At 46.5% G+C, this 18,699-nt stretch overlaps 1 protein-coding gene across 1 annotated transcript in view; it reads left to right on the top strand.

Moving 5' to 3' along the window:
• The first annotated feature begins 8,966 nt into the window (after positions 1 to 8,966).
• LOC124550664 overlaps positions 8,967 to 18,699 on the top strand; it is a 197,975-nt gene continuing 188,242 nt past the window's right edge. Inside the window, exon 1 of the mRNA XM_047125388.1 lies at positions 8,967 to 8,992. Coding sequence (XP_046981344.1) covers positions 8,967 to 8,992 — 26 coding nt within the window. The remainder of the gene's footprint in view (positions 8,993 to 18,699) is intronic.

Below are 18,699 nucleotides of genomic sequence, written 5' to 3'. Positions count from 1 at the left end.
ACTGCGCGCGAATAATAAGCAAGTCACGAGTTGCTGCTTAGCGTTTGAGACATCCAGAGTTATGTACAAATTCCAGGATTGCAAATAACAAACTCTCCATAGATCTGTTTCCCTGGAAACCGTGCTTTCTATGCACCAATCGTTTGCGACGTATTCGCATCCCCGCATGCTGCGTCCCGCGTATTTCGCTGAGTCATTACGCTTGACTGGGTGAGAGCAGCAAACTTGTTTAGTAACAAGCTGAATGCAACACAATGGCCCCGACGACAAAACAGCACGTGTTCATTGTCGGATATGTGGAGCACAACTGGTGGAAAACGAAACGTGTGCGGAGCTGATTGTGCAAGATCTTAAAACTGGAGAAGTTTTGGCGAAACTTCCAGTAAATCTGCAACACAAAACTTAGAGGCAAAATTGCGCGAAACGGGCTTTGTAGCGAATGAAAACAGTAACTTGCTGAAAACAGATGGAACACCAGAGAACTATGCTCGGGCGAGTTTTTATTTATACGGTGAGGCAACTAAGGCAGTCCATACCAAATATATCCAGAAAAAAACTGGCGAATTTCCCGACGTGCGTAATTAATGTTTAACGTTTGTAGCTCCCAAATGATGACACCGACGTTTCCTTTTAAATGTTAATATACACTATTTCTGTGGCTTTGGAGAGAGCATCCGAGAGGATTTCAGCTACGTAACATCTATGGAACTTGATCAAAAAGTAACAATGTAACAGCGCCACAGACCACATTCCCGCAGCCAGGAGAACACAAAAGGTCCCACAAGACGACTGCCCTATGCTGCACCAAACGTGAGCACACGCGGCTAGTGTGTTTACCTTTGCGCTTGAAGTGGATCAGACTGTACTCTGCTGTCGTGGTGTTCATTGTACACGTGAAGCTATTCATTTACGACGACATCTGACAAGTACTGCCTCCGAATTTCTTAGGCGAACACTCTTAAAGAATTTTAAACAAAACAAACGTTATTAACGTTCCACATTTTTATTCTTCATGTCTACATATTTCTAGCCCTCTGCAGCTGGAGATCTCCGAACTGTAGCGTGCAAAATTGCCGTGTTTAAAGCAGCTATGTACACTCATGCTCATAAATTAAGGATAATGCTGATACGTGGTGAAACAACGCTCTGGTGGGCGGTTTTCGTGTTTACATTACCTCAGGGTATGACCATGCGGTGCATTTGACCTGCGGTCTTCGCACGGTGGCGCTGGCAGCAGTCCACATACGCAGAGGTGTGTTGCTGCATGTCAGTGTACGGTGCAGACGTTTTCAGACGTGCTAATGGTGACTATGTTGAAAATGGCTCGAAGAACACATATTGATCTTGTTATGAGGGGTAGAATACTAGGGCAACTGGAGGCTGGTCAAACACACCAGGTCGTAGCACGTGCCACAAAGCGTGTGGCAACGATTCCAGCAGACAGGAAACGTGTCCAGGCGCTACAGTACGGGACGTCCACAGTGTACAACACCACAAGAAGACCGGTATCTCACCATCAGTGCCCGCAGACGGCCACGGAGTACTGCAGGTAGCCTTGGTCGGGACCTTACCGCAGCCACTGGAACAGTTGTCTCCAGACACACAGTCTGGAGACGACTGAAGAGACATGGTTTATTCGCCCGGAGACCTGCAAGGTGCATTCCACTGACCCCTGGTCACAAGAGAGCCCGTAAAGCCTGGTGTCAAGAACACAGTACATGGTCATTGGGACAGTGGTCCCAGGTTATGTTCATGGGCGAGTCAAGGTATAGTCTGAACAGTGATTTTCGCCGGGTTTTCATCTGGCGTGAACCAGGAAGCAGATACGAACCTCTTAATGTCCTTGAAAGGGACCTGTATGGAGGTCGTGGTTTGATGGTGTGGGGTGGGATTATGATTGGTGCACGTACACCCCCGCATGTCTTTGACAGAGGAACTGTAACAGGTCAGGTGTATCGGGACGTCATTTTGCACCAGTATGTCCGCCTTTTCAGGGATGCAGTGGGTCTCACCTTCCTCCTGATTGATGATAACACACGGCCCAACCGAGCTGCCATCGTGGAGGAGTACCTTGAGACAGAAGATATCAGACGAATGGAGTGGCCTGCCTGTTCTACAGACCTAAACCCCATGGATGGGAGCTCTCTGACGACGTATCGCTGCACGTCTTCAAACCCCTACGACACTTCAGGAGCTCCGACAGGCACTGGTGCAAGAATGGAAAGCTATACCCCAGCAGCTGCTCGACCACCTGGTCCAGAGTATGCCAACCCGTTGTGCGGCCTGTGTACGTGTGCATGGTGATCACATCCCATATTGATGTCGGGCTACATGCATAGGAAACAGTGGCGTTTTGTAGCACATGTGTTTCGGGACGGTTTTCTCACCTTATCACCTATCCCGTGGATTTACTGATGTGTGTCATGTGCCTATGCTATTGCCACCAGGTTTGTGTAGTGCCACGTTGTGTGGCACCACATTCTGCAATTATGCTTAATTTATGAGCATGAGTGCATATCGATGTGTGAGAAACAGCGTACTGTAATCGATTTTTGAATTCGAGGATTTCGTCCACACATGAAACACTCTCTCCTTCAGCATAACAAGGCCACACGGGTTTTCAGTTATATTTGCGAAAGTAACGCAAGATAAGTACAGGGTGGTCAGAAATAGTCTGGTAAAATCGTAGCGTGTTGGTGGAGAACTTATGCAGCGAAATAATAGTAGGAAAAAAATTTGATATGTTGAGCTTTTAGTTAAACTACAGGGTGGTCAGATGGTTGAAATGGCTCTGAGCACTATGGGACTTAACTACTGAGGTCATCAGTCCCCTAGAACTTAGAACTACTTAAACCTAACTAACTTAAGGACATCACACACATCCATGCCCGAGGCAGGATTCGAACATGCGACCGTAGCTGTCGCGCGGTTCCAGACTGAAGCGCCTAGAACCGCTCGGCCACTCTGGCCGGCTCAGGGTGGTCAGAAACGGGCTGAAAACCTGTAGGTTGTTGCAGGCGTGGCTGTCCTGAGAAATAATTGTTAGGAAAAATTAGATTGTTCGCCTGTAGTTAAACTAAAATATGGTCAGAAACAGTCTGAAAATCTTGTCATGTCTTGCAGGGGCAGGTTGTGCTGAGAAATAATTGATATGAAAAAAAATTCGATACGTTCCACCTGTAGTTACACCTCAGTGTGGTCAGAAACAGTCTGAAAACTGGTGGAGTGTTGCAGAGGAGGTTGTGCTGAGAAGTCATTGTTCGTAAAAAAATTGTAGACGGTCTGCTGTTGTGAAAGTACAGGGTTGTCAGAACGGTCTGAAAAGCTTGAAGGATGTTGGCAGCGAGGTTGTGCTGAGAAATAATTCAGGAAAAAATTCGACACGTTCCGCCTGTAGTAATACCACAGTGTGGTCAGAAACAGTCTGAAAAACTTGCGTTGCTGGGGTGGTTGTGCTGAGAAGTAATTATTGGGAAAAAATTAGATACCATCCGCCGTTTCCGAGCTGTTTAGCATTGTAGTTAGCCTATCAGGTCGTCACGCTTGCAAATTCAAGCAGCCTGCCAGAGACGGTGTTGCCGAAAGTGATGTTCGTTCGGTTTCCTCAGACAAAACAAGAGAGCAGTACAAAAATTAGACAGCTGACAGAAATAGGGATCGAACTTGAGCCAGTGGTTCATGAGTCACGGGCGCTACCATCTACGCCATAAGAACAACTGGCATTATTGCTATCAGCTTGTGTAGCAGAATCTTATCTGCTAGTCATCCGCTCATCTTCGGAAATCGTATTGACGTTATCGATCGTAGTCGGAAGAGTTCGCTTTGCTGTGAATATATGCGGTAAGAGGTGCGGTGGGACAAGTACGAATGTGGGACTAACACTCACTTTTATAGCTGTGAACGTAGTGCGTGATCGGTATTCCTGCAGCGAATGCGTCGATGCTGCGGGTCAAAATGGACTATAGGCCTACACAGGTTACGAAGCAAGATTTCCGAACAGTATTATTCTGTGTGGGAATACGTTTGTGGCGGTTGATAGACGGTTAAGGGAGTCCGGAAGTTTTGTTGTAAACAACGTTGACACCGGAGGATAACGCTACGTGCGGACCGTCCAAATTGGGGAAAACGTTCTTCATATGGTCGTAGCAAATCCTACTACCATCTTCATACTGAAACTGCGACGGTATGTGTGCATCTCCACTATGCTGCCACCTACAGGCCATTCCGCACACTGTTTGTAGTACGCTTATCAAAGGATAACGGCGCGAAATTTCGATTAGTTATTATAAATTTAAGGTTTTCATTTGACTCACCCTCTTACTTTTCGTTCTTAGCTATTCTTTTCTTACGCGAACAACTTGAGAAAACGTCGTAGTTATTGATTAACCATTATTATTTTCCAGTGTATTTGGCACATTTGTGGCTGTTGACGAACAAGGAGAGGTGCCCCAGTAGTGGGATCCCCATTACGAAACTTGCGGAATTTCGCGGGATACCCCCAATGAATTAAACATAAGGGTATCACGTAGACTGGTGGTGTAGCGCAGTCGTAACTGGATATTGCTCACCTGGAGATCGTTGTGCGTTTGACTCACCAGGTGCTTTCACATTTTTGTTTTTAAATATTTTACGAAATCAGTACGATCATCATGTTTATTCAGTTACGTATTTCACTTAAGACAAGAATTCACCAGTTTTTTTTTTTTAATTTGTCTGGTACACTGAAGAGCCAAAGAAATTGGCACACCTGCGTAATATCATGCAGGGCCCCAGCGAGCACGCGGAAGTGCCACAACACAAAGTGGCATGGACTCGACTAAGTCTGAAGTAGTGCTGGAGGGAAATGACACCATGAACCCTGCAGGGCTGTCCATAAATCTCCAAGATTACCAGGGGGTGAAGATTTCTTCTGAACAGCACGTTGCAAGGCATCCCAGACATTTTCAATAATATTCCTGTCTGGAGAGTTTGGCGGCCAGATGAAGTGTTTAAATTCAGAAGAGTGTTTCTGGAGCCACTCTGCAGCAACTCTGTATGTGAGAGATGTCTCATTGTCCTACTGGAATTACCCAAGTCCGTCGGAATGCACAATGGACACGAATGGATGCAGATGATCGGACAGGATGGTTACGTACGTGCCACCTATAAGACTATCCAGATGTATCAGGGGTCCCATATCACTCCAATTGCACACATCCCACACCATCACAGAGCCTCTACCAGCTAGAACAGTCCCCTGCTGACATGAAGGGTCCATGTACTCACGAGGTTGTCTTCCATACCCGTACACGTCGATCTGCTTCATACAATTTGAAACTATACTCTTCTGGCCAGGCAACATGTTTCCAGTCATCAACAGTCCTATGTCGGTGTTGACTGGCCCAGAAGAGGCGTAAAGCTTTGTGACGAGTAGTCATCAATGGTACACGAGTGGGCCTTGGGCTCCGAAAGGCCGACTCGCTGATGTTTCGTTGAATGGTTCGGACGCCGACACTTGTTGATGGCCCAGCATTGAAACCTGCAGCGAGTTGCGGAAGTGTTGCACTTCTGTCACGTTGAGCTATTCTCTTCAGTCGTCGTTGGCCCCATTCTTGCAGGAACTTTTTCCGGGCGCGGCAATGTCGGAGATTTGATGTTTTACTGGATTCCTGATATTCACGGTTCATTCGTGAAATGGTCGTAAGGACATATCCCCACTTCAACGCTACCTCGAATATCGTTTGTCCTATCGCAAGTGCGCCGACTATGACACCACGTTCACACTCACTCAAATCTTGATAACCTGCCACTGTAGCAGCTGCAACCGATCAACAACAGCGCCAGACATTTGTCTTATATAGCCGTTGCCGATCGCAGCACCGTATTCTGCCTGTTTACATACATCTGTATTTGAATCCGCATGCCTATACCAGTTTCTTTGGCGTTTCAGTGTATTTCTGTCAACCCGTCGTCTGCCACTAGCGAACGACAATCATGGCTCAAATTGCTCTGAGCACTATGGGACTTAACATCTGAGGTCATCAGTCCCCTAGAACTTGGAACTATTTAAACCTAATTAACCTAAGGACATCACGCACATCCATGCCCGAGGCAGGATTCGAACCTGCGACCGTAGCAGCAGCGCGGTTCCACACTGCAGCGCCTAGAACCGCACGGCCACACCGGCCGGCAATTTCATTTCATCCGTTGTGTTTTCGCCCAAGTTACTGCATTCATTCTTTCTATTCCTCATTGTCGACGACTTTCGGTTTTCCTTACAATCCCTTCTTCCATTTACATCTTCATCTGAGTTATTAGTGCATTAAGGTATCACGCGGAATTCTGAAATTTTTTTCGTCGATTAGTCGCAAGTCAGGGTCCATCACGGCGAATGGCTGCGGGCTCGACCCTCACTGGTACCCAATGATTTCCCTAGTCTTCTTTCTTTCGTCAGTTTCAGCTAACAAAACGAAGAATTCGTTTGCCTTCTTGAATTCACGCTCCCATCGACCACACTGGCTAACTTCAATGACAAATAACTCTGAAACGGCGGAACGAATGGGATTTTTATTTTCGTAACAGTTACTTCTCAGTACAACCTACCAAGCAACGCCATTAGAAGCTTTCGACACTCTTTCCGACTACCTTGCACATGTTTTAACTGCAATATTCACATCAAATTGCTTTCGTTTTTAACAGATCACTTGACAGGTATTTCGCAGTTATGCACACAGACACACACACACACACACACACACACACACACACACACACACACACACACACACACACACTCCTGAAGAACATAAACTGCTACAAAACTAAAGGTCCAGATGCATTAGCGGACAGTTGTCTCACATAAACTTTCATAACACAGGGTGATCAAAAAGTCAGTATAAATTTGAAAACTTAATAAACCACAGAATAATGTAGATAGAGAGGTAAAAATTGACACACATGCTTGCAATGACATGGGGTTTTATTAGAACCAGAAAAAACAAAGTTCATAAAATGGCCGACAGATGGCGCTGGACAGCAAACTGCTACCGTGACGGGTGAGAGGTACGCCGATATGTTACAGAATCCCATCATCCCCAGCCTGGCTGATAAACACCAGCTGGAACGTACGATGTTTATGCAGGATGGCGCCCCACCCCATATTGCTAGACGCGTGAAAGATCTCTTGCGCGCGTAGTTTGGTGATGACCGTGTGCTCAGCCGCCATTTTCGTCATGCTTGGCCTCCCATGTCCCCAGACCTCAGTCCGTGCGATTATTGGCTTTGGGGTTACCTGTAGTCGCAAGTGTATCGTGATCGACCGACATCTCTAGGGATGTCGAAAGACAACATCCGACGTCAATGCCTCCCCATAACTCCGGACATGCTTTACAGTGCCGTTCACAACATTATTCCTCGACTACAGCTATTGTTGACGATTGATGGTGGACATATTGAGCATTTCCTGTGAAGAACATCATCTTTGCTTCGTCTTACTTTGTTATGCTAATTATTACTATTCTGATCAGATGAAGCGCCATCTGTCGGAAATTTTTTGAACGTTTGTATTTTTTTGGTTCTAATAAAACCCCATGTCATTCCAAGCATGTTTGTCAATTTGTACCTCTCTGTCTACATTATTCAGTGATTTATTCAGTTTTCAAATTTATACTGACTTTTTGATCACCCGGTAGATATACTTGAAACCTACTGTCTGAACACCAGCAACTCGTACGACTTGCTACTAACATGCTTATTACAACACTCAGTATCGCCTCACTAAGTCACTATGCAGGATTCGACGGTTCAGTGTGTTGTGAAGTGTGAGTATACCTTTATTGTTTGATGCACTGCCGAAGCAAATCGTTGTTTTTCAAGTATTCAACCTTTTTTAGTGCGTGTTTGCTGATGTCTTTCTAAATTTCTTTTACTTTGACCATGGAAATATCGTCTTCAGGAAGTGCGCGCTCGACTCCTGTCGACAGAGTATCCATTGTCAGCTTTAAGGAGGGCCATTTGTCAAACGCATCGATCGCCGGTGCCAATTTAATCGGGCGCGCGAGCATATATAGCATAATGAACTTCAGCCGTCGATCCATTTTGCAGCGAACTACATCAGCAGCTTGCCGCCCGTCGTTCAGAGGCCAGTGTACACCATACTGCTAACACTGCCCCTCCTTCCGTTAATCTAGGAGGAAGCGACGCTTAACATAACTGAAATAATAATTTCTCTTCATTCCTACACAAAATATGCCGAAGAAAATTGAATTTGTCAAAACAGGATATTTTGCACGGAACAAACAGTAATTCTCTTTGCTCTGTTGAGCCTGATGACAAAAGTTTTGTGAAATGCACGTGCGTAGTGTAAGAAACACCAGCGAATTCTGATGTAAGTTATTTCTTCGTGATTGAATTTTTTTCGTTTTGAGTGAACTGAAGGGCGATCTGTGTAATTGTTAAAAACCAGTCAACAGTCAAGATCGGATAATTTTTTTTATTTAGGACCACCAGGTTTCAAAAGACTATGCTGTCATCTTGAGGTCTTAAAACATTTTTCTTGTATCTTGTAAAACATCTTCATTTTACGCTGACCTCACGCACAAGATATCAAATAGATAAAAATAGCATATTACGAAAGGTTTGTCAATGCCTTACGTTTTTTAAGAATATTTTAGCGACGACAAACCTTTTACAATGTGCTTCTTTTATCCACTTCACATCTTGTGCCGGAGGTACCCAATGAGGCAATTAACACACAGCGTGTGAGGGTACCGATATTGGTAATTTTCGGTATTTGGTCTCTGTTATGAAAAGTGTTTTTATTTTTTACTAATAACCGCATAAAAAACGGAACGTAACTTATCCATAGCAGCAGTGCTGAAATGTTTCGTTTTTAAAGAAACTTTTTTTATTTGTTGCATTAGCATTGCATTGAAATAATGCGTTATTATAGAAAGTGGAGAAACACGGTAAGTACTACTTTAATAACGATGCCGATAGAAACGAACAAGAATTGGTGAGGCAATAATGTACCTCATATGTAAATTTAAGATGGAGAGGGGGGGGGGGGCGGGGGACAAAGAAAACCGAGCGGTCTAAGGTGCTACGATCATGGACTGTGAGGCCAGTCCCGGCGGAGGTTCGAGTCCTCCCTCGGGCATGGGTGTGTGTGTGTTTGTCCTTAGGATAATTTAGGGTAAGTAGTGTGTAAGCTTAGGGACTGATGACCTTAGCAGTTAAGTCCCATAAGATTTCACACACATTTGAACTTTTTTTTTTTTGACAAAGGAAAGGGGAAGGAAGGAATTACTGTTGTCAGCTGCATTGGAACGTCACGTAGGATCAGCGGCGACGACTGAAAATGTGTACCAGACCGGGATCCGAAAATGGGGTCCCCTGCGTACTGGGCACGTGCGTTCAGCACCTCGCCATCCAGGATACAGTGTTTGTCACAACTGCGGGGACCGTCTCGGCACGCCTCACGGCCGCCAGCTATCTGCAGTCCCTGTCCATTTCCCGCAGGAGGTCGAATGTCACTGTGAGGTATGCAGGAATCCCTCACTGTTATAGATAGCACAACAGGTCTGGGCAGGACTGTTACGTCATAGAACGTGGGCCAGTATTCCTGCTCTGTCCCACAATGCCAGCTTAGTAAGACGCCAGACTCCAAGATGGCTGACCTCGAATACAAGGTGGCGGCTGCGCCATAGTGGCACAGAGCAGGAATACTGGCCCACGTTCTATGACGTTACAATCCTGCTCAGACCTGTTCTGAATTTATAACAGTGTGGAATGTCATAGTACCCCGGACTTGGCACAATGGGACAGGTTCTATGACGTCAGAAGCCAAGTTCCGGAATACTGACGCTACGACGTCTTCAGATAAAAGATGTTTGTGTGGCTCCAACCCTGTGACATGCTTCCCCTGGTTACTGGGCACTCAGATGTCTACGGCCACTGCTCTGCCTAACTGAGTTCGACTCTCTCCACAAGCGTCTTTATTTAAGCAAAGGTCTAGAGGGAAAGACAATCTGAGCACACACCGCCCCGTCCCTCCAGAATTGAGAGGTTATACTCTGGTGTCCCGTTTTGTCTCAATTACAGATAGTGTTCAGGATCAGTGGACAAAGTTCAGAAACATAGCACAATATGCATTACATGTGCCAAGCAAGATCGTAAGAGATGGAAAAGAGCCTCCGTGGTACAACAACCGAGTTTGAAAACTGCTACGGAAGCAAAGGGAACTTCACAGCAAACATAAACACGGTCAGAGCCTTGCAGACAAACAAAAATTAAGCGAAGCGAAATGTAGTGTGAGGAGGGCTATGCGAGAGGCGTTCAATGAATTCGAAAGTAAAGTTCTATGTACTGACTTGGCAGAAAATCCTAAGAAATTTTGTTCTTAAAGCGGTAGGTGGTTCAAAACAAAATGTCCAGACACTCTGTGACCAAAATGGTACTGAAACAGAGGATGACAGGCTAAAGGCCGAAATACTCAATGTCTTTTTCCAAAGCTGTTTCACAGAGGAAGACTGCACTGTAGTTCCTTCTCTACATTGTCGCACAGATGACAAAATGGTAGATATAGAAATAGACGACAGAGGGATAGAGAAACAATTAAAGTCGCTCAAAAGAGGAAAAGCCGCTGGACCTGATGGGATACCAGTTCGATTTTACACGGAGTACGCGAAGGAACTTGCACCCTTCTTGCAGCGGTGTACTGTAGGTCTCTAGAAGACCGTAGCGGTCCAAAGGATTGGAAAAGGGCACAGGTCATCCCCGTTTTCAAGAAGGGACGTCGAATAGATGCGCAGAACTATAGATCTATATCTCTAACGTCTATCAGTTGTAAAATTTTGGAACAAGTATTATGTTCGAGTATAATGACTTTTCTGGAGACTAGAAATCTACTCTGCAGGAAGCACCATGGGTTTCGAAAAAGAGGATCGTGTGAAACCCAGCTCGCGCTATTCGTCCACGAGACTCAGAGGGCCATAGACATGGGCTCTCAGGCAGATGCCGTGTATCTTGACTTCCGCAAGGCGTTTGATACAGTTCCCCACAGTCGTGTAATGAACAAAGTAAGAGCATATGGACTGTCAGACCAATTGCGTGATTGGATTGAAGAGTTCCCAGATAACAGAAAGCAGCATGTCATTCTCAATGGAGAGGAGTCTTTCGAAGTGAGAGTGATTTCAGGTGTGCCGCAGGGTAGTGTCATAGGACCGTTGCTATTCACAATATACATAAATGACATTGTGGATAACGTCGGAAGTTCACTGAGGCTTTTTGCGGATGATGCTGTAGTGTATGGAGCGGTTGTAACAATGGAAAATTGTACTTAAATGCAGGAGGATCTGGAACGAATCTCAATGTAGACAAGTGTAATGTGCTGCGAATACGTAGAAAGAAAGATCCTATTTCATTTAGCTACAGTATAGCAAGTCAGCAACTGGAAGCAGTTAATTTCATAAATTATCTGCCAGTAGGCTTTAGGAGTGATTTAAAATGGAATGATCAATATAAAATTAATCGCCGCTATAGCAGATGCCAGACAGATTCATTGGAAGAATCGTAAGGAAATGCAGTGCGGAAACAAAGGAAGTAGGTTACAGTACGCTTGTTCGCCCACTGCTTGAATACTGCTCACCGGTGTGGGATCCGTAGCAGATGGGGTTGATGGAAGAAATAGAGAAGATCCAACGGAGAGCAGAGCGCACTTCGTTACAGGATCACGAAAGCGTTACGGAGATGATAGATAAACTCCAGTGGAAGACTCTGCAGGAGAGACGCTCAGTAGCTCGGCACGGGCTTTTGTTGAAGTTTCGAGAACATACCTTCACCGAGGAGTCAAGCAGTATATTGCTCCCTCCTACGTATATCTCGCGAAGAGACCATGAGGATAAAATCAGAGAGATTAGAACGCAGACAGAGGCGTACCGACAATCTTTCCTTCCACGAACAGTACGGGACTGGAATGGAAAGGAGAACCGATAGAGGTACGCAAAGTACCCTCCGCCACACACCGTGAGGTGGCTTGCGGAGTATGGGTGTAGATGTAGATGTAGACGACGGGGCAGTGACGGTAGGGGTATAAACTATGCTGGGTAGACCAAGTGGGCCGTTTCGATTTCAGGGGTACCATCGCGGCATTCGCCTGTGTTACGGAAATCACAGAAAATTCGAATCTGGACGGCCGGGTAGCGATTGTAACCCAGTGGGTCCCACGTGGGCTGGCAGGTGTCACCTGAGAGCTGCTTCTGAGTTTCTGAACGAGCAGCAGTGGTCTACATCCCGCCACGTGTGGGGCAGCGACTCTGTGGCGAGCCGGCGACTGCCCGGTCTACGTCAACTGCTGTCTGTGACGCGAGCCGGGCCTAATCTGCTCCAGGACATCCTCTGCCGTCAGTCCCCTCTCATCTCGTCCCACTTCCCCATTTCCAAACCAGCCCGACTTACAAGCAGACACACGGAACCGAAACACATGGGACGCAATAGATGGCTCAACAACGTACCGGCATGCGCCATTTTATGTGGTCTCAGGAACCCTGAAACGGTATCAGTACGAAGCCTCTCACATGCAAACCTCCAGATGCAAGGCACACAGATCAGTATCGAACGTTGAATGTGGTTTGAGTATCAAGAAAAGCTCTGATTTAGTTCTCACTGCGTGCTGTCGTCCAGCCGAACATGTGTAAAATTTAATTAAAAGTAACACCACAACTGTCAAAAGCATAACTGTGAGCAGGTAATACATATTGCTTCCATGTGGTAGAGCGTTAGATCCTGCTACGAAGGGTCACAGGTTTAGCCCCCAATGACGACGATTTTTTTACTGTATTATGCATAGAAGTATTATACGGGACAACGTGCTTATGACAAAGACAAGGGCCTTCCACATTTAGCGTTTTTTTCATCACAGTAAGGCGACCAGAACCTAATCACGAAAAATAGGCCCTAGCGTAGCACTCCATCTCGCCTGTACTTCGCTGTTGGCACTACATATGACGGCATTCGCCAAACCCAAATCTTTCCACTGGATTGCCAGAGGGTCTAGCGTGATCCATCAATCCAAATAACTCGTTTACAGTCATCCGCTGACCAGATGCGTCGCTCGTTACAACGCCTCATGCGTCACATAAAGTTGTCTATACAAATGTGTGGCTTCTGAGGAACACGCCCGGCCATATAGTACGCCGTTCTGTTTAACTTTTTGTGCGTGATCATTCTGCTGTACTCCGTTCATCATAAGAATAAACCTCATATAAACCTTACAGTATGTATTTTTCCGCCTGTGCTGGAACCTCATTGGATTCCGATTCACGTGGAGCGGAAGCCAAACTGTCTGGAGTACAGTCAGGTTCGGTAATGAGGATACATTTCGTGCTGTGCGCTACGCTTACATCGACTCGACGAGGGTACGGGGCAGCAGCTTTCCCGGCGCATGGTACGTGGACAGCACTTGTCAGATAAGTGATCCAGCTAACCTGCAGTGAACTCATTACTCGTGGAAGACATATTTACCAAGTCCCGTACGAGTTCGGGTAATATGTGTGCATCCGCACAGGAGGAGGAGGTCATGGCCGGTATTGCCAGAACTATATGGATATGTTGTCTGTTCTTTCGGACATGTCCGAAGAATTTCTTCCACGAGTAATGAGTGTGTTGGGTAGGGACACTACGAATGTAGTGTGTGCCCATATAAGGTGAGAATGTGGGTCTCGCGGGAGGTGTACGCGAGATAGTCCCTGCAGTCGCACTGTCATCTGTGCCTTCGGTGGGTCAGATGGATAGAGCGTGTGCCATGAACGCAGGACATCCCAGGTTCGAGTCCCGGTCTGGGCACACATTTTCACGTGTCCCCGTTAGTATATATCAACGCCCGTCAGCAGCTGGCTGACATGTAATTCTAATTTCGTTCTAGACGGCTGCATGTCATCAATGGTGTGCGTTCTTTCGGACATGTCCGAAAGAACAGACACCATATCCATATACGTATATGAAGTTTTCTTGTCTTAACGATGCTCTAATGGACTGGCGAACAGGTGCTGCAAAAACAAAAAACAATGGCAAATACACTCCTGGAAATGGAAAAAAGAACACATTGACACCGGTGTGTCAGACCTACCATACTTGCTCCGGACACTGCGAGAGGGCTGTACAAGCAATGATCACACGCACGGCACAGCGGACACACCAGGAACCGCGGTGTTGGCCGTCGAATGGCGCTAGCTGCGCAGCATTTGTGCACCGCCGCCGTCAGTGTCAGCCAGTTTGCCGTGGCATACGGAGCTCCATCGCAGTCTTTAACACTGGTAGCATGCCGCGACAGCGTGGACGTGAACCGTATGTGCAGTTGACGGACTTTGAGCGAGGGCGTATAGTGGGCATGCGGGAGGCCGGGTAGACGTACCGCCGAATTGCTCAACACGTGGGGCCTGAGGTCTCCACAGTACATCGATGTTGTCGCCAGTGGTCGGCGGAAGGTGCACGTGCCCGTCGACCTGGGACCGGACCGCAGCGACGCACGGATGCACGCCAAGACCGTAGGATCCTACGCAGTGATGTAGGGGACCGCACCGCCACTTCCCAGCAAATTAGGGACACTGTTGCTCCTGGGGTATCGGCGAGGACCATTCGCAACCGTCTCCATGATGCTGGGCTACGGTCCCGCACACCGTTAGGCCGTCTTCCGCTCACGCCCCAACATCGTGCAGCCCGCCTCCAGTGGTGTCGCGACAGGCGTGAATGGAGGGACGAATGGAGACGTGTCGTCTTCAGCGATGAGAGTCGCTTCTGCTTTGGTGCCAATGATGGTCGTATGCGTGTTTGGCGCCGTGCAGGTGAGCGCCACAATCAGGACTGCATACGACCGAGGCACACAGGGCCAACACCCGGCATCATGGTGTGGGGAGCGATCTCCTGCACTGGCCGTACACCACTGGTGATCGTCGAGGGGACACTGAATAGTGCACGGTACATCCAAACCGTCATCGAACCCATCGTTCTACCATTCCTAGACCGGCAAGGGAACTTGCTGTTCCAACAGGACAATGCACGTCCGCATGTATCCCGTGCCACCCAATGTGCTCTAGAAGGTGTAAGTCAACTACCCTGGCCAGCAAGATCTCCGGATCTGTCCCCCATTGAGCATGTTTGGGACTGGATGAAGTGTCGTCTCACGCGGTCTGCACGTCCAGCACGAACGCTGGTCCAACTGAGGCGCCAGGTGGAAATGGCATGGCAAGCCGTTCCACAGGACTACATCCAGCATCTCTACGATCGTCTCCATGGGAGAATAGCAGCCTGCATTGCTGCGAAAGGTGGATATACACTGTACTAGTGCCGACATTGTGCATGCTATGTTGCCTGTGTCTATGTGCCTGTGGTTCTGTCAGTGTGATCATGTGATGTATCTGACCCCAGGAATGTGTCAATTAAGTTTCCCCTTCCTGGGACAATGAATTCACGGTGTTCTTATTTCAATTTCCAGGAGTGTAAATCGTAAGTATGTAATAAACCAGTATTGGATCTTTCGAGGGGATACGTGCAATAAATTAACTATAGTATCGAGTAAAAGGGTATCGCGTCAGCATGTAAGTGCTCGATACCTAGAATTATATATACTTTGTGTCTGTAGGGTCAACTGCTATTTAGTTAATGAGTTATTTACATGTTCCGTTGATCATCTGAACGATTCTTTTATCGAAATGACGTGCAAAGAGCCAGTGCTTGACTAGTGTAGAGCACTCCGTCTGAGATTCATGCACGAAGGATCGCATTGTTAAAAAGAATTCTACGAATATCAGTGACTGTATACTGGCCGCTATTCCGATTGTACAAGACGTGGTATTCTTCCTACACGCTCGTCAGGGGGCCTAAGGATGGCCTACTGTAACGCCGAAACTGGTAACAAAAATAAAATAAAATAAAATTGGAAATATAGACGGCTGGAGGTGTTCCCGGTCTGACGCTTTGTACTGAACAGCCGAAGTTCCGCAACCGTTCTCTATAAAGGACTTACAGAGATAGGGAAAATATGTCAGAAGGTTAATTCATTTGTTTGCAAGACTAGCAAAAATAGTTGAACTTAGTTGTTAGAGGAGATCAGTAATTTGCTACATCCAATTATAGTTTGGATCGACATGTACACCCAAAAATTTGGAGCATTCTATCCCATTTACTACACTGCTGTTGACGTCCTACATTAGTTGCTGGTATGACTGCACTTGCTGTAACGAACCGAATACAGTTTTTTTTAATGAGGTAGAGTCCATTTTCAGAGAAGAAGTTAATAATTCTTTGATAAACACAATTAAGATTCTCTTCCGTGGCTTTCTCTGTAATGGCACCGTGCAGAGGTGGTAGAGGTTCAAATGGCTCTGAGCACTATGCGACTTAACTTCTGAGGTCATCAGTCGCCTAGCACTTAGAACTACTTAAACCTAACTAACCTAAGGACATCACACACATCCATGCCCGAGGCAGGATTCGAACCTGCGACCTTAGTGGTGCGCGGTACCAGACTGTATCGCCTAGAACCGCACGGCCCGAGGGAGGATGCGGACCTGCGACCGTAGCGGTCGCTCGGCTCCAGACTGTAGCGCCTAGAACCGCTCGGCCACTCCGAGGTGGTAGAGGAAGCGAGCCTATAGTTACGTGGGCCTTACAAGGAACCCCTTGAGTGCGAGATCGCAAATTCAATCATTAGTAAGGCTCATTTGAATCTGCATTGTGACAGCAAAAATATTAGCTGCTAATAACTCACCATGTGCAACAGGAGGCGACAGAAAATTAATGTCCGGGAAGTGCACAGATCAGTCTTCTGTGGGATGTATGTATTACACTTCAAAAAATACACATCGTCGACATTCAAGAAATGTTCAGAACAGACCAGTAACTTGCACCATGAAGACCGAATGGAAAATGGCGCGCCACAGTTATCACAAAGGTTCGCACCATCAAGATCGAAGGCGAACTCCTTGGGAGTTACCAACCGTGCGGGATGTTCAGCTAGGTACCGACTCTGAAAGAGTGCATATATAAGCATATTAGTGTTACAAGGTGATGAGAACTGATGGAATGTAATGACATGCAATTGAATGCGGAACAACCTTCATGGAGGTTGTCGTGAAACTGGCTATCCTTTAAGCCGTAGCTGCATACAGTGCGATAATATGTTATATAGTAATAGAAGAAACACACATCCAGAGGCTGAATTTATCCAGTCGTTTTTTTTTTGGAAGGGATAGTTTACTCCTAAGGGGTATGATTTTTAAACGCAGACCAGTAATCAAGCAAAAGCAAGTTGCTTTCCAGAATGAAATTTTCACTCTGCAGCGGAGTGTTTGCTGATTTTGAAACTTCCTGGCAGATTAAAACTGTGTGCCGGACCGAGACTCGAACTCGGGACCTTTGCCTTTCGCGGGCAAGTGCTCTTGCAACTGAGCTACCCAAGCACGACTCACGACCCGTTCTCACAATTTTACTTTCGCCAGTACCTCGTCTCCTACCCTCCAAACTTCAGAGAAGTTCTCCTGCGAAACTTGCAGGACTACCACTACCGGAAGAAAGGTACCGAGTTCGAGTCTCGGTCCGGCACACAGTTTTAATCTGCCAGTAAGTTTCAAAATCAGCACACACTCCACTGCAGAGTGAAAATTTCATTCTGGAAACTTCCCTCCAGGCTTTGGCTAAGCCATCTCTCCGCAGTATCCTTTCTTCCAGCAGTGCTAGTTCTGCAAGGTTCGCAGAAGAGCTTCTGTGAAGTTTGGAAGGTAGGAGGCGAGGTACTGTCGGAAGTAAAATTATGAGGATGGGTTGTGAGTCGTGCTTAGGTAGCTCAGTTAGTAGAGCACTTGCCCGCAATAGGCAAAGGTCCCGAGTTCGAATCTCGGTCCGGCACACAGTTTTAATCCGCAGCTTACTTTGGCCAGCTATTGGCCAAAATGAGAGCTCATACCATAGTTGTACTTCTCTTACGCCCTTTTTTGCAACTTCTGCTTGGCGCAACGCAAATATTCCCTACTACCCTTGCAAGGTGACACACATGGGCAGAGCACCTGAAACTTCTCGCAGCACAATAAATAACTTTCCAGCCCGTTCACCATGCAGATTAAGAGTCGGCATAATTGTATACCAATGCGTTAAGGCATTGATGTTACTTGATCCTGGTACAACTCTCTTGATACCTCTAACTTCAGAGGTTCCTTTGATATGCATTTTCTCTTCAAAGCTCGATTGGTCGGAGTTGAAAACAAATGCCTCACTGAACGGTGGGATAAGTTTCTTTATCTCATATACAAATTTGCGGGCCGGTTCCGCAGTTTGCTATGCATCGTTATCTTAAGTTTTCCAATTCTGTAGCACTATTTGAAGTTATGCAACCATCCACAGGTTCTCTAGAAATCACTGTAATCTATGTTGCGTTCACTCTGATGTGCGTAACGTAGTGGGTCGCTATTCACTATCACTGCATCCTTGAAACGCGCTAACAGATTTTGTGCCAAGTGCGCCTTGTTCTCTCTTGAATATACGTAGCTGTTCTTAAGCACTACACGGTAATATTGTTGCGGACTTATTCGAAATCTGTTTGTAATTTTTTTTCTGTGTTACGGATGATCTTCGATGTACGTAATAATGTTTAGTAGCCTCTTCACGTCCGCAGCTCGTGGTCTCGCTTTAGCGTTCTCGCTTCCCGAGCACGGGGTCACGGGTTAGATT

This window comes from Schistocerca americana, chromosome 9 (genome assembly GCF_021461395.2).
Source record: "Schistocerca americana isolate TAMUIC-IGC-003095 chromosome 9, iqSchAmer2.1, whole genome shotgun sequence".
NCBI classification, from domain to species: Eukaryota; Metazoa; Arthropoda; class Insecta; order Orthoptera; family Acrididae; genus Schistocerca; species Schistocerca americana.
This window is presented reverse-complemented; position numbering and strand designations above follow the sequence as displayed.